Source organism: Ranitomeya variabilis, chromosome 2 (genome assembly GCF_051348905.1).
Source record: "Ranitomeya variabilis isolate aRanVar5 chromosome 2, aRanVar5.hap1, whole genome shotgun sequence".
NCBI classification, from domain to species: Eukaryota; Metazoa; Chordata; class Amphibia; order Anura; family Dendrobatidae; genus Ranitomeya; species Ranitomeya variabilis.
In genome coordinates, this window is record NC_135233.1 from 68,450,926 (window position 1) to 68,466,419 (window position 15,494).

At 39.0% G+C, this 15,494-nt stretch overlaps 1 protein-coding gene across 4 annotated transcripts in view; it reads left to right on the top strand.

The window, feature by feature from the left end:
* Positions 1 to 15,494, top strand: part of MEIS1 (Meis homeobox 1) — a 197,586-nt gene that overhangs the window by 150,252 nt on the left and 31,840 nt on the right. For all 4 annotated transcript variants that reach the window (XM_077282533.1, XM_077282529.1, XM_077282530.1 and 1 more), the window contains exon 9: positions 12,540 to 12,616. In XM_077282533.1, coding sequence (XP_077138648.1) covers positions 12,540 to 12,616 — 77 coding nt within the window. The remainder of the gene's footprint in view (positions 1 to 12,539; positions 12,617 to 15,494) is intronic.

Below are 15,494 nucleotides of genomic sequence, written 5' to 3' on the forward strand. Positions count from 1 at the left end.
ACTTACACGTTCCTCTGAGACCCTGTCCACTGGGGTCATAACAGCTGGAGCCCACACTACTTAATTTATTGATTATACAGGTTGTCAAGCTTGAAAAAAAGATGTAATGTGTTTGAAAATTTTGAAACTTATTGATATTCTTGAATTAAAAAAACCCTGCACTGATGTGTAGATATCAGTGCCAGTCTTGGGCAATGGCACCTCTACTTCGACACAGGAACTTCCTGTGTTATCACCTCACCAATGACATGTATGAAGGGACTGAACAACTGGCTCATTTCAATTGCTTGGTCAGCCCCCTTCATTGTCTATGAATTAACAGACAGTCCTATTCATAAATGTTACAACACAGGAAACTGTCACCAGTGTTTAAATTAAAGTACAAGTTGAGCTACTGGGAATCAAGACCAAAACTGATATTAAGAGATTAAGATAGCTTTCTTATTTGCTTTCACAGCCAATTTTCATTTTTAGCTTTCCATTTTTCCCTTCCCTTCTTCCAAAAGCAGTAACTTTTTTTATTTTTCCATCAACATAGCCATTTGAAGGCTTGGTTTTTAAACAATGAGTTGTAGTTTTGAGTTACACTATCCATTTTACAATACAATGTACTGAAAATGGGAAAAAAATTGGAGTGGGATGAAATGGTGCAAAAAAATTAAATCCGTCATTGTGCTAGAGCTTCAGAGGAGTATCAAGATGGCAGGAATGGATGCCCACATCAACTTGCAATTGCATCACAGAAGGCTAATGGTACCGGTGTGTGCAACAGCAACAACTTCATTTAATTGCCAGTAAGATATGGCAGCAGTATTTAATTGTTAGCGTCAGCAATCGGAACTCAGCTCCAACCTTTGCTGTTAAAGACAGATAATGGCTACTTAACAAAGCTGGCATTTATTGTGCGTGGAAGATGATCAACTCCTGAACCCCCTTCACACATGCATATCCAGTAATAGCATATACTCATGTCAATTTGTGATAAAGTGTTAAAGGAGCTGTCCAGGACATTAACATAGATGTTCAATCCTTAGGATAGGTCATCAATGTCTGATCGGTGAGGGTGTCACACCCGGCACCCCCGTCCGACCAGCTGCTCCCGGTGTGGGCCAGAATTTTTCAGTTATGGAGCTGCACAGCACAGCTCTGTTGATGAAATAGTGACCACGGCTGGGTACTACACATCCATGATTTGAATAGGGGGCGAGTGTGAAGAACCCGTCCGCGGCAATTATATAGTCGACGGAATTGTGCAGCTCTGTTACTGAGCAGTTCTGGTGCTTTAATATAATAATAATCTTTATTTTTATATAGCGCTAACATATTCCGCAACGCTTTACAGTTTTGCACACATTATCATCGCTGTCCCGGATGTGGCTCACAATCTAGAATCCCTATCAGTATGTTTTTTGTTGTGCTTGGCTTCACACCTCCACCAAACAGACATTGATGACCTTTCCTAAAGGTAGGCCATCGATGTTAAAGTCCTGGAAATCCCTTTAAGTATATTAGATTTTCATATAACATATTCTATGTTTTCTTTCATTTTATAAAATGTACAATCCAATTAAAGGGTCCTTCTCATCTTCTGACTTCAGGAGTGCATCACTCGCCTGCTTCCTAGCTCCCGGGTTGCTGTGGTGCGCTCATGAAGATTGACAATTCAGACCAGTAGCACGGATGAGCTACTGGTCCAAGCTGCTAACTCCCCAAAGATGCTAACAGAGGCAGCTTTGTCTGTGCAGCATCGCACTGAACCTGGCCATTTCGCTTGATCCTTCGATCCTTTATAGCTGGATTTACATAGTTAGTAAGTAAGGCTGAAAAAAGACATTTGTCCATCCAGTTCAGCCTATATTCCATCATAATAAATCCCCAGATCTACGTCCTTCTACAGAACCTAATAATTGTATGATACAATATTGTTCTGCTCCAGGAAGACATCCAGGCCTCTCTTGAACCCCTCAACTGAGTTCGCCATCACCACCTCCTCAGGCAAGCAATTCCAGATTCTCACTGCCCTAACAGTAAAGAATCCTCTTCTATTTTGGTGGAAAAACCTTCTCTCCTCCAGACGCAAAGAATGCCCCCTTGTGCCCGTCACCTTCCTTGGTATAAACAGATCCTCATCGAGATATTTGTATTGTCCCCTTATATACTTATACATGGTTATTAGATCGCCCCTCAGTCGTCTTTTTTCTAGACTAAATAATCCTAATTTCGCTAATCTATCTGGGTATTGTAGTTCTCCCATCCCCTTTATTAATTTTGTTGCCCTCCTTTGTACTCTCTCTAGTTCCATTATATCCTTCTTGAGCACCGGTGCCCAAAACTGGACACAGTACTCCATGTGCGGTCTAACTAGGGATTTGTACAGAGGCAGTATAATGCTCTCATCATGTGTATCCAGACCTCTTTAAATGCACCCCATGATCCTGTTTGCCTTGGCAGCTGCTGCCTGGCACTGGCTGCTCCAGGTAAGTTTATCATTAACTAGGATCCCCAAGTCCTTCTCCATGTCAGATTTACCCAGTGGTTTCCCATTCAGTGTGTAATGGTGACATTGATTCCTTCTTCCCATGTGTATAACCTTACATTTATCATTGTTAAACCTCATCTGCCACCTTTCAGCCCAAGTTTCCAACTTATCCAGATCCATCTGTAGCAGAATACTATCTTCTCTTGTATTAACTGCTTTACATAGTTTTGTATCATCTGCAAATATCAATATTTTACTGTGTAAACCTTCTACCAGATCATTAATGAATATGTTGAAGAGAACAGGTCCCAATACCGACCCTTGCGGTACCCCACTGGTCACAGCGACCCAGTTAGAGACTATACCATTTATAACCACCCTCTGCTTTCTATCACTAAGCCAGTTACTAACCCATTTACACACATTTTCCCCCAGACCAAGCATTCTCATTTTGTGTACCAACCTCTTGTGCGGCACGGTATCAAATGCTTTGGAAAAATTGAGATATACCACGTCCAATGACTTACCGTGTTCCAGCCTATAGCTTACCTCTTCATAAAAACTGATTAGATTGGTTTGACAGGAGCAATTTCTCATAAACCCATGCTGATATGGAGTTAAACAGTTATTCTCATTGAGATAATCCAGAATAACATCCTTCAGAAACCCTTCAAATATTTTACCAACAGTAGAGGTTAGACTTACTGGCCTATAATTTCCAGGTTCACTTTTAGAGCCCTTTTTGAATATCGGCACCACATTTGCTATGCGCCAGTCCTGCGGAACAGACCCCGTCGCTATAGAGTCCCTAAAAATAAGAAATAATGGTTTATCTATTACAGCAAAGTGTTTGCAAGCACACATTTCGAGTCTAGGAAACTATCACTTTTGCTGGATTGCAGAGGTGGCAGGTAACTTAGACAATGAGCAGTAAACTATAAAATTTAAAATTCTTAAATTCTTGAGAATGGAGAGAATATTTAAAAAAAAGGATATTTGCAAAGTTTATCATTTTGCAATTTACAACACTTTGCAATTTACCATTTCATAATCATGACAAATCTCTTTTAAGCTTGACCAGTATTGACATCATTTGATTCCAATTAAATCCTCTGTATCTTTTTTATCTCATGGTAGAATTTTTTTCTTACCCAGCAAAATCACTGGTGTAGTAACAGCTCCCGTGAACTTGGACAACTCACTGCTGTTCTGGCACTAAAATTAGATTGTAAGGTTTAAGGGCAGGTGTCCACTGACCCTGAAAAAATGTATGTTTTTGTGCTGCGTACCTTCTGTTTAAAGAAAGGGTAGTTTTAACTATGGAGAGAGGTTTACTATTTTCAGTGTAAAATCAATGCATTTTTTAAATCAAATATTATATACATATATAAAGGTTTTACAGTATTAAAATAAATATCAAAACAACATGCTATAAAATTTAGATAGAAAATTGTTTTGAGATTTTTGTGTGATTACAAAATTGTGAGATTACAAAGATCTAACAGGAAACCAAGTGTTAAATTGAAGATATGCGTAACATTGATTCTGAGAGAAAGGGTCAGCTTTCTGCTGCATAATCTCTGTTTTATGGTCTTCACTGATTCTTTAGGTGTTAACCCAGATGAAATAGAGAGCACTCCAGGAGAACCATTACAACTATTGCTCTCCCGTAGACAAGGTCCCAATCATTAATTTCTTTTGTGAGAACTGGAGGTAATTTTGTTTGCTCTACTAATGCATTGTAGTTCTCCCTTGATCCAATAATATCCTTTCTCATATTCCCATCTTGATCAATTGTTTGCAAATAATTAAGCTTTTAAGAGATAATGGTACAAGGCTAATGGAGACAACAAGGCAAATGTGTCAACTCTCTATTTGAGAAGGATAGACAGCTTTTTTAGATACTTTATGTTGGTTGAATCAATGGGGTGAGTTTCTTTTGTTGGTAGATCTAATATATGGCTAATGTTGCAACAGAAATGCTCCATTTAACTTGGTTTTGGTCACAGAAAATTTGCAATGGCATAAAACGCAGTCATAAATTGTAGACTTTTATATTTGAAAGGTACAAATTATTCAGATATTTGATGGAATATTTAAGACATACATGGTAGCTTCAAAAATTGTAATAATTTAGGGTCCAAGTCTTAAGACCCTTAACAACTTATAAACAAAAACATACCAAAGGTCTCCCATACACATTAGACTAACTTTGGCCAAACTCGCTAACATTGACTGCCTCAGATGACATTTTAATAACCCCTAAGAATAAGACTGCTGATCCTTTTGTTCTTAGATAAGTTGCAATCAGAGGTTTCTGGTAGAGAGAGCACTCCTGTGTATTGAGAACTTCTGTATGGAGGAGTCAAGAACGATGGAGATGTTTGCAGAATGATTGCCAAACCATTGTTCTGCTGTTGCTGTCTAGTGTGTGTGTGCGTGTGTGTGTGTGTGTGTGTGTGTGTGTGTGGGGGGGGGGGGGGTCAGTCTCAGCTGAGTCTTGTAGCCCTTCAAATCCTATATTCTCTCTGTGTTAAAAATCATCCAAATGATGGGTGCTAAAAATGTTCAATTATAATGGGATTCTGGGGATCACAAATACTAGCATGCCTCTATGGCAAATACCCAATATTCGTTTTTCTCACATTTTTAAGCTTTAAGAATTTGCTTAAAGAAAAGTAGTCATGCAGATCCATTTATTGACAACATTTTCATATAATTATATCAGTCATAATCCATTCTGATGAACATAGAAAGAAAAAGAAAATGGATTGATATCTAAATATGCACGGACATCATCCAAATTGGCCAAATGGAGGGCATATAACTACAACATAATTAGTTATATTGAATATCATTAGGCTAGCCTAATTGGTCAAATTTGGGTAAAACTTTGGCCTTGTTTCCATATATCTAGCCATCTGTTGTTATCTCTCTCCACCATGGTAGTGAAAGTCAGGAGGAATACTGATGCCAGAACTGCTCACCAAGCTTTCTATGGCAGGTCTTAAAGTCACATCAAAAAACGCTACCACTTTGTCTGTGTATCCCCCAATAGCAAGTTTTGAGAGACAGCTTTATGCATTGATTTCAACGCTAAGAAAATAAAATGTAATTCTGGTTCGTAACCTACCTTAATCGCCCTTTGTGAAGTTTTGTGTATAAGTGAAAGTAAACCCTATTCATGACATTCTTTGCTTTCTAACCTTTCAAACCATCTAAGTCATTAGCTGCAATTAGGGAAATGATTAATTGTTAGTTTTTGTCATATGATGGTAATCTTGACGTATGATCTTTTCAGTAATTTTTTTTTCGGTTGTGCTGACCGCAGCTGTAATTGACTTTAGAATGTGAACTTGAAATGTCTTTTTGGCAGAGTAGCCTGTGGCGTGGTGGTACCTTGTCTGGTCATGCCTGTTAGCTCTGTTTGTAGATAACATCTTAATCCTCCTCCCTTCTCTGCAGATCACCTCCACCTCCAAAAAATAAAGGAACATATAACCCCCCGAAAATCACTTTTTTTTCTCTTACAAGAAAGTTAGAAAGTATTTAAGTATTTTTAAGCATATTAAGTTTCAGTTAAAAGGCCTGTGTCATTATGGCCCATTGGCTGAGGAGGATTAGCTGCATGAAGTCATGGCTTTCATGTGATTATGGCAATTATAGATTTTCATGAAATTGAAAGTTTCTGCTACAGTAAGCCAATAAATATGCAGAGAAAAGATCAGATGGCTTGAACACACAATAATAAAGATTGGGGGAATGATTTCACATAATAAAGTCTTTTTTTATTATTTATTCAGTTGAAAGGTGTTTATGTTGTTTTATTTTATTTTATATGGCGGTTAAATGGGTTTGATGCTTAATTTGCCCAGTCTTGTCTGTTGCAAAGTATGCAGAACAATTTAATATAGCATAACAGACATTAAATCCTCATTTTCAATGGCTCGAGGCAAGCTAGCAATTATTGCTTTCTTTATGACATTCTACACAGTTTGCTCCAATTACTTAAAATTAGACCACATAAGTTTTTCTTCATGGGATAAGTCTATAACCAAAGTCAAGAGCATGGTATTAAATAATTATGTTTTTCTCTGTTTTTATGTTTCTCTGTACAGACCATTTACATGCATGATATTCATAATCTTTCAACTAACTATATGCCACAGAATATATTTCTATAGAACGTTGATGTCATGTTAGGGTTAAGGTAAACCGGGACGTTTTGGTTTTCTAGAACTCCAGCCTATCCAATAACGTTTTGTTCATGGCCTAAATATCAATGTTTAACTTTACATACTGATATATAGATTCTCTTATTAAAAGAACTGCCTGGTCGCATGTTACCAAAGGCCTATCCCAAGAATATTGCTATTGATGTTATTGATCACCTATCCTCGGAATAGTGGTATCAATGTTATTGATGATCTTCATTCGGCAAATATGTAAGACTCTGGAGTGCTGTTCTACTTTTCTCTACAGATATTTAAAATTGGATGAGGTGTGCCCAGCTCACAGATAATGTGGAATTCCGCATACACTTTAAAGGAGCTGTGTGGCCTCAGTTTGTTCTACGTATCGGCTATCCTTGGACTAGGTCATCTATATGAGTTGAGTGAGGGTCCAATATTTGGAGCTTTCACCAATATAACTCTAGTAGTATATGGATGCAGTGCAAAGCACCATTCAACATGCAGTGTCCTAATCGGGTCATGACTAACAGCTCCTATTCAAAATAATGTGTATCATCCTCTACAGAACAGTTTTTACTAGAATAGGAGTTGATCTGCAGAACCCAGCAGTGGCTGCTACACAATGAATGGAACTGCAGAGTGCAGCGCCATTCAGTGCTTCTGGATTCTTCAGGCACTTATACCAGCTTATCGGTATGGATGCCAGTTGTTAGACCCCAACCGATTTTATATTGTGACCTAACCCATCGATAGGCCATCATTATCTTGTGACTATCCCTACAATAACTCAAGTCTTCAATGAACATGACTAACATGGTGGAACAACTGATATGCTGGATGACTGGGATTGAGTCCATAGATCAGATTGAGACCATTGGATCAGTTCCTAAAACAGTTTTTTCAGCAGTATTTCACTATCATTGTGTTGAAAAAACTACCAGCTAGTAGCCACACTCCAGCATTCAGCATTGTTTTGATTGCAATGCTAGAGTGGTGCTACTAATTAAATCCCCAGAACCTAGTTTCATACTTACTAGCAGCATTCTTCTTCTTTTATGGGCGCCGCACCGGTCGGTCTCCAGCAGTTGGTGACCTATCAGATAGCTCCGGAAGTCACAACTCAATGTAAGTCTATGAGAGCCAGAACAATTCCAGAATGAGTCTCTCGTAGACTTGCATTAAGAGCTTGTGACTGTTATCTCTGACTTCCGATCAATCAGAAGTTACAGTCACAAGATGGTGGCACGGGACCAGAGCCACGCCGGGAACATCTGAAGACTTAAACTTTATCTACCTGATCATCAGAAAGTTTCAGTAGACTAGAAAGTGACCCATGCTGCTGAAATTGTGAATTTGTCTTCCACTCCTAATACTGGTCATCTAGTGCAGTAAGGAAACCCACAGGGCCTGGCTGCTCTGTCTGCCCACATGCAGATTTTTGAATTTTATTTTATTCCATATTAATACATAAAACCATTTTATCTTATGCCCCAAGCATCTTAATCATGTCTCCTCTGAGTGATGCTTAACCTTTTTGTTTGATGAAATGACATGTCAGTGTGAAATCTGAACCTTCAAAATTTAATTAAACTTAACTAGTATTATCTATGAATTTAGAACATCTGTACATTTATATATTTATGATTATATATATTTAGAGAATAAGTTAAAAAGAAGAACATACTTTAGCCCCTTGTTCCATGATAGTATAAAAACAAAGTAAAAAATCCAGTATGTGGGTAAATGGGAAGGAATGTTTATATATAGATTGTGAACTTCCTATAGTAAAAATAAGCAAATCCACCTGGAATTACCAATGCTGACATATTCTTTACACCTCTTAGAGGCCACAATGAGCAATCAATCAGAAGAATGGTGGAATGCTTTTAAAAACAACAGAACTGTATAGAGTGATATGTGGATCAGAGTGTAGCAAGCAGGCATGCCAGAAATGTTAGGGCATGTCTAATCCGTCTTAGCAAATAATGCTAATGGAATTAAAAGCTAGCCTAACCAGCAAGTTTTTATACAGAAATGGCCTTCTCACAGGTGCCTGCTCTGAGTACTAGGGCTAATTCACAAATAAATACATGTAGTATGAACTGAAATGTATTATTGTAGGCAGATTATGTTTGGACAGTAATGTCCTTTCCTCATAGTTAATAAATATTGACACTGAGTGTAGGCAAAGTAGCTGCATTTTTTTCTCAAAATAAGTAGGTATAAAGTGTCTAGCTTCTGAAATTGAAATCGATGTAGCGGTATTTGATCGCTTGCTTGCGTTCAAATAAAATTGTTTAAATTTTTTTTTAAACCATGGCATTACATCCATGTACATGAAATCAAGTTTTTATGCATTTCTTTATTGTTGTACTGTTTATTCAGAATATTTAATACTTAGACCCCAATTGGTCTTAAAGCACCATTCCAGCATTTTTTTATTCCACCGCTGAAGTGGTATCACTAATGGATTTTCCTGTCACTAATACAAATGCAATTTCCTGCCCTTAATAAAATACTAGCTGCCGTCTTTTTCTGTTCTTGCTGGTGCTCTGGTTGTCTTCGACAGTTTGTGACCTGTTAGATGGCTGTAGTGCTTGCTGGGTGAGACGGAAGTCACTTCTCAATGTAAGTATATGGGAGCCAGGATCATGCTGGAGCGATGCCCTCAAAGATTTACATTCAGAGCTTGTGACTGTTAGCGCTGACTTTGATCAGTCAGGAGTTGCGGTCTCAAGATGGTGGAACCAGACTGTTGCGGCGCTGGGAAGAGCAGAAGATGGCAGTTGATTAGTATTTCAGTAGGGCCATGGAATATGCATTTGTGATAACACCACAAAAAATCTTTTAAGACCCCCATGCATTGTAGATGACTAAGGGTACTGTCACACAGTACCATTTTGATCGCTACGACGGTACGATTCGTGACGTTCTAGCGATATCGTTACGATATCGCAGTGTCTGACACGCAGCAGCGATCAGGGATCCTGCTGAGAATCGTACGTCGTAGCAGATCGTGTGGAACTTTCTTTCGTCGCTTGATCACCCGCTGACATCGCTGGATCGTTGTGTGTGACAGCGATCCAGCGATGTGTTCGCTTGTAACCAGGGTAAACATCGGGTAACTAAGCGCAGGGCCGCGCTTAGTAACCCGATGTTTACCGTGGTTACCAGCGTAAACGTAAAAAAACAAACAGTACATACTTACATTCCGGTGTCTGTCCCCCGGCGTCTCAGCTTCTCTCCACTGTGTGAGCGTCTGCCAGCCGGAAAGCGAGCACAGCGGTGACGTCTGACGTCACCGCTGTGCTTGCCGGCTATGGCGCTTACACAGTGGAGAGAAGCAGAACGCCGGGGACAGACACCGGAATGTAAGTATGTACTGTTTGTTTTTTTATTACTTTTACGCTGGTAACCACTGTAAACATCGGGTTACTAAGCGCGGCCCTGCGCTTAGTTACCCGATGTTTACCCTGGTTACCGGGGACTTCGGCATCGCTCCAGCGCCGTGATTGCAACGTGTGACCGCAGTCTACGACGCTGGAGCGATATTCATACGATCGCTGCGACGTCACGGATCGTGCCGTCGTAGCGATCAAAATGGTACTGTGTGACAGTACCCTAACAGATTGTCATAAGTGTATGAGGGCATCCCGAATCTTCCAAAAGAAAGATCACACATGTTTAGTCATAATGCCCTATCCTTTTGTTCTCCTCCAAGATAAGCAGAAGTGTCTGGTGGCTGTTTAAATCTGCTTACCTCACAGAGAACAAATACAGGCTCGGCTAAGTATGCATATGAATGGATAGTTGCGCATAGGTCTGCTGAACATGTGGTTGGCTATAAACTATTTAAAGTGTGTGCACCTTTAAGCATCAAAAATTCTTTGAGAGTACAAATTTTTCATCTAAATTTACTAGAGACATGAAATATGTACCCTGGCCCAGTGGAGACCTCTCTGAGACTTTGACATGAAATGTTTGACAATCTTGGTGCTAGAATTTTTTAGTTAAGAGCTAGAACTTTTATAGGGCTATGTATGATATTTGTGATTTAAAACTTTACAAATGTCCTACCGCATGAAGCAGTAATGGCAGGCACTATAATACCATTTACTAAAGCACTGGATGCTTTTCTTACAACAAATGGCATTGTGGGTTATAGATAATCCAACAATAGAGAAGGTATAACTGGGAAGAAACACTGAACTTGATGGACCTGTGTCTTTTTTTCAAGCTACATAACAAATATCTGGGGCTGTAAGATGAAAATCTCTGGTCTGTGTAAAGTCACAATACATGAATAAGTAACGTCATTGTCCTTCAATAATCATTATTTCTAATATATAAATTGTACCTCATGGACCTCAAACAGTTCTACCACTTACATAAGGTTTGAAAAACACAGCCTCCCCCTCACATTCTTTGGAAATATGAACACACACAACTCTTTTTCCATGTGGTGGGTCAACCGCACTATCACCATAGTCAATTATGGTTAAGATTAATTTCATTGGGCTGCAAAATCTTGTCTGTGATGCAATCCGTTACCAGTCCATAAAGTGAATCTGTCGGTAGGCTCAACACTCTATTCCAGACTGATCAACATTGTTCTTAATATGTAAAAGAGCTGTTAAGATCTTTGGGCTGAACACAGATTTCCCTGAAAATCTGCCTCCAGAGCTTATTTTAAATCAAAGGCGGTGTTATCAGTGTGAGAAATGTAATGACTGATAGTCAGCTTCCATGATCTATATGTCTCACTCTGGTAACTCCCCTTTCATTTAAAATAATCTCTAGTGGCAGATGCTAAGGGAGAACTATGACCGCCCATAGATCCTAACAGCTCATTTACATATTAGGAAAAACATGGGTTTCTCGCTAATAAGATATCAGATAGCAGATATCAAGGTATCATTTTATCCAACTTTCCATGATCTACTTGGCCAAATAGAAGACTTAGGGGGGTTGATCCTACTGACAAATTCCCTGTAAACAATACTAACAATACTGTTAATACCCTATAGTGTTTTCTATATCAATGGGTGTCAAAATTAATCTGAAAATACCCTGTCTCATGTACAAATCCATTCTTATGCCTAGAGACATTGGTTAATTTTTAAAAATTCTCTACATGACCCAAGACTGAAAGAATTCTGATCTCTAAGAGTATTGAATATGCTCCTTAAACTAGTTAATTAACATCTTTTAATAAGTCATTGAGAATGATGTAATTTTCCTTAGTTAAGTACATTTGGGTTCTCATATGAAATCTAATACCTCTATTATCCATAACATTAATTAAAAAAAAAACCCTTTTGAATCAGAGCATTTGGCCTCTCCATCTGATGATTAGACTAAGACAGTTATGTTAATGTCAGGCAAAATATGCGTTGAGTGACCTTAAGTTGGCGCGTGTTCAAAATCCCAGCATTTCGTTGATGAGCCACATAATGTGGAAGACTTGGATCATGGTGCCAAAAGAGACTCTTTTTTTTTTTTTTATATTCACTTCCATTATTTCTAAATGTTTTAAATTACATTTCAGAGTAGTGCGGGCAATAGCTTATCTGATTATTTTCTGGTAGGATACCAGCTTGATTCTTGCTCCTACTGTGTGCCAACTGAAGACAAAATGAATATAAGTGAATAGCCAGGGTTCTTAATAGCAATTTCTTCACTCTGCTAATTCTTATAATTGGTATGTCTGTGTTGCCTAATAATTAGATGATGTAGAATACCACTAATAAAAGAGTGACACACCTCACCGTTTTGCGCCTTTTTATTAGAGACTACATGCTGGCATTTGTATTTGTAACGAAATGAGATCTCATCACAATTAAGAGTAACTCTCTGTTATTTTGCAGCACCCCTACCCATCAGAAGAACAGAAAAAACAGTTGGCACAAGACACAGGTCTCACCATACTTCAAGTGAACAATTGGTAAGTAATTTGACTTAGTCTTTATACGCAATCAGCACTTCAGCCTCTGGCAACCTGCAGCTAATCATTTCTGTTACTATGGCACGCCCTGTAATTGCCTATTTTCCCTCGTAGTTCACTGATGCAAAAGTAATATGGCCTAAAGAATGTTTCCAGTGATATGAATAATAATACTACCGTACCAATACAACTACAGTATGATACTACTCAGAATACACAGATACTACATGTAAAATAATACTAAGCAATGACTGCCAGGCCGGCTGAAAGGATTTGACAGTAATTTTGAGGAAGAGAGATGGACCTGAACTCATTTTTATCAAACACTTAAAATGCTGTTTTTTTTTAAGAGAACCTATCACAGTGAAAATTTACTCCACTCTACAGATACCACAAACTTTCTTGTAATAGCATTTTTTTAAAGAAATTGGCAAAAGTAATGTATGGTACTTTGGACTTTTATTTAGTAGCATTTTAATAAAGTTCAAATTAATAGAGAACTACCGTATATACCCGAGTATAAGTTGAGATTTTAAGCCCATTTTTTAGGCTGAAAGTGCCGGTCTCGGCTTATACTCGAGTCATTGTCCCAGGGGGGTCGGCGGGGGAGGGGGAACGGCAGCTGTGACATACTCACCTGCTCCTGGCGCAGTCCCTGCATCTCCGATGGTCTCCAGGCGCTGACAGCTTCTTCCAGCGATGAGCAGTCACATGGTACCACTCATTACAGTAATGAGTATGGACGCGACTCCACTCCCATAGGGGTGGAGCCACATATTCACTACTGTAATGAGTGGTACCGCATGATCGCTCAATGCTGGAAGAAGCTGTTTGCACCTGGAGAAGACCATCAGGGAAGCTGCCAGGGACCGCGCCAGGAGCAGGTAAGTATAATGGGGAGGGTGAGCAGCATTGCGCGATATTCACCTGTCCTCGTTCCACCGCTGGGCTCCGTCTTCCGTGTCCTCTGCTGTGATGCTCAGGTCAGAGGACGCAATGACGTGGTTAGTGCGAGCCCTCTGCCTGAACATCAGTGCAGAGGGTGCGGAAGACACAGCGGTGCCCGGTGGTGGAACGAGGACAGGTGAATATTGCATGTGTCGGGGGCCTGAACGACGAGAGGTGAGTATGTCATTTTTTGTTTTATCACAGCAACAGCATATGGGGCAAATATCTCTGTGGAGCATCTTATGGGGCCATAATCAGGATTTGTGCAGCATTATATGGGGCAAATATCTCTATTGAGCATCTTATGGGGCCATAATCAGGATTTGTGCAGCATTATATGGGGCAAATATGTCTATGGAGCATCTTATGGGGCCATAATCAGCATTTGTGCAGCATTATATGGGGCAAAAATCTCTATGGAGCATCTTATGGGGCCATAATCAGCATTTGTGCAGCACTTTATGGGGCAAATATCTCTATGGAGCATCTTATGGGGCCATAATCAGCATTTGTGCAGCATTATATGGGGAAAATGTCTCTATGGAGCATCTTATGGGGCCATAATCAGGATTTGTGCAGCATTATATGGGACAAATATCTCTATGGAGCATCTTACGGGGCCATAATCAGCATTTGTGCAACACTTTATGGGGCAAATATCTCTATGGAGCAACTTATGGGGCCATAATCAACATTTGTGCAGCATTATATGGGGCAAATGTCTCTATGGAGCATCTTATGGAGCCATAATCAGCATTTGTGCAGAATTATATGGGGCATATGTCTCTATGGAGCATCTTATGGGGCCCTTATTAAACTTTATGCAACATTATATGGGGCATATTTTAATATGGAGCATCTTATGGGACCCATCATAAACTGTATGGAGCATTATATGGGCTCCTGATTCAATATGGATATTCAAAAACACTTAACCTACTGATGTCTCAATTAATTTAACATTTATTGGTATCTATTTTTATTTTTGAAATTTACTGGTAGCTGCTGCATTTCCCACCCTAGGCTTATACTCCAGTCATTAAGTTTTCCCAGTTTTTTTGTGGCAAAGTTAAGGGTCTCAGCTTATACTCGAGTATAAGCAGTATTTTAATTGAATTTCTTTGTTTTTGCTTGGGTGTTTAGAGAGGTGTCAATTTTGAAGAAGGTCCACCCACAGGACTCCAAAACCCAGAATAGAGAGAGGTTTAAATCAATAAAATAACACATTCTAAATCTCTTGCCAAAAGACTATATGCTAATCTGCTCAGCACTCCCCAAGCTATAACATGCTTTGAATAGATTGGATGATATTTCTAATGTGACAGGTTCCCTTTAAAGTTTTTGTATTGGTAAAGATATGTCCATTGTATTTGCTCTTGTGGTCCTGCATGCGTGATATGACTTCACTGGAACGGAATGGAATTTTTTGGATCATTATTCTCTATTTGACCAGTGTAACAACCACAATAGTCCTTAGTTAATTTGAAGGAACCGACCAAAGAAATAACCGACAAGAAGGTCAATAATAATGGTGAAAAAAATCATTAAACACTTTATTGATCAAGAATTCTGGTGTGCAAAGGTAGGAAGAACAACCAGAAGAAAAAGCGAGCGCACAATCTAATCTGTTCATATCCTACTTCCATATATTCACTTTTTACAGTATCTCTCACATCACACGACACATTTAATTCACTTCTTTTGATATATTATCCTTACCATTCTTTTTATCATACATGTGAACATGCTTTTATACTCTCATTTATTTAATTTACTTACATATATATGTATTTAAGAGTCAAATCCTTTTTTATAGACCTCACGGGTATGATTTCATTTATCCATCACAACATAGTGCACATAGATAATCTTCCTTTTCCTCTTCCTTTGTCCTTACATCATTCATTTATGTGACCGTTCATATCATGGC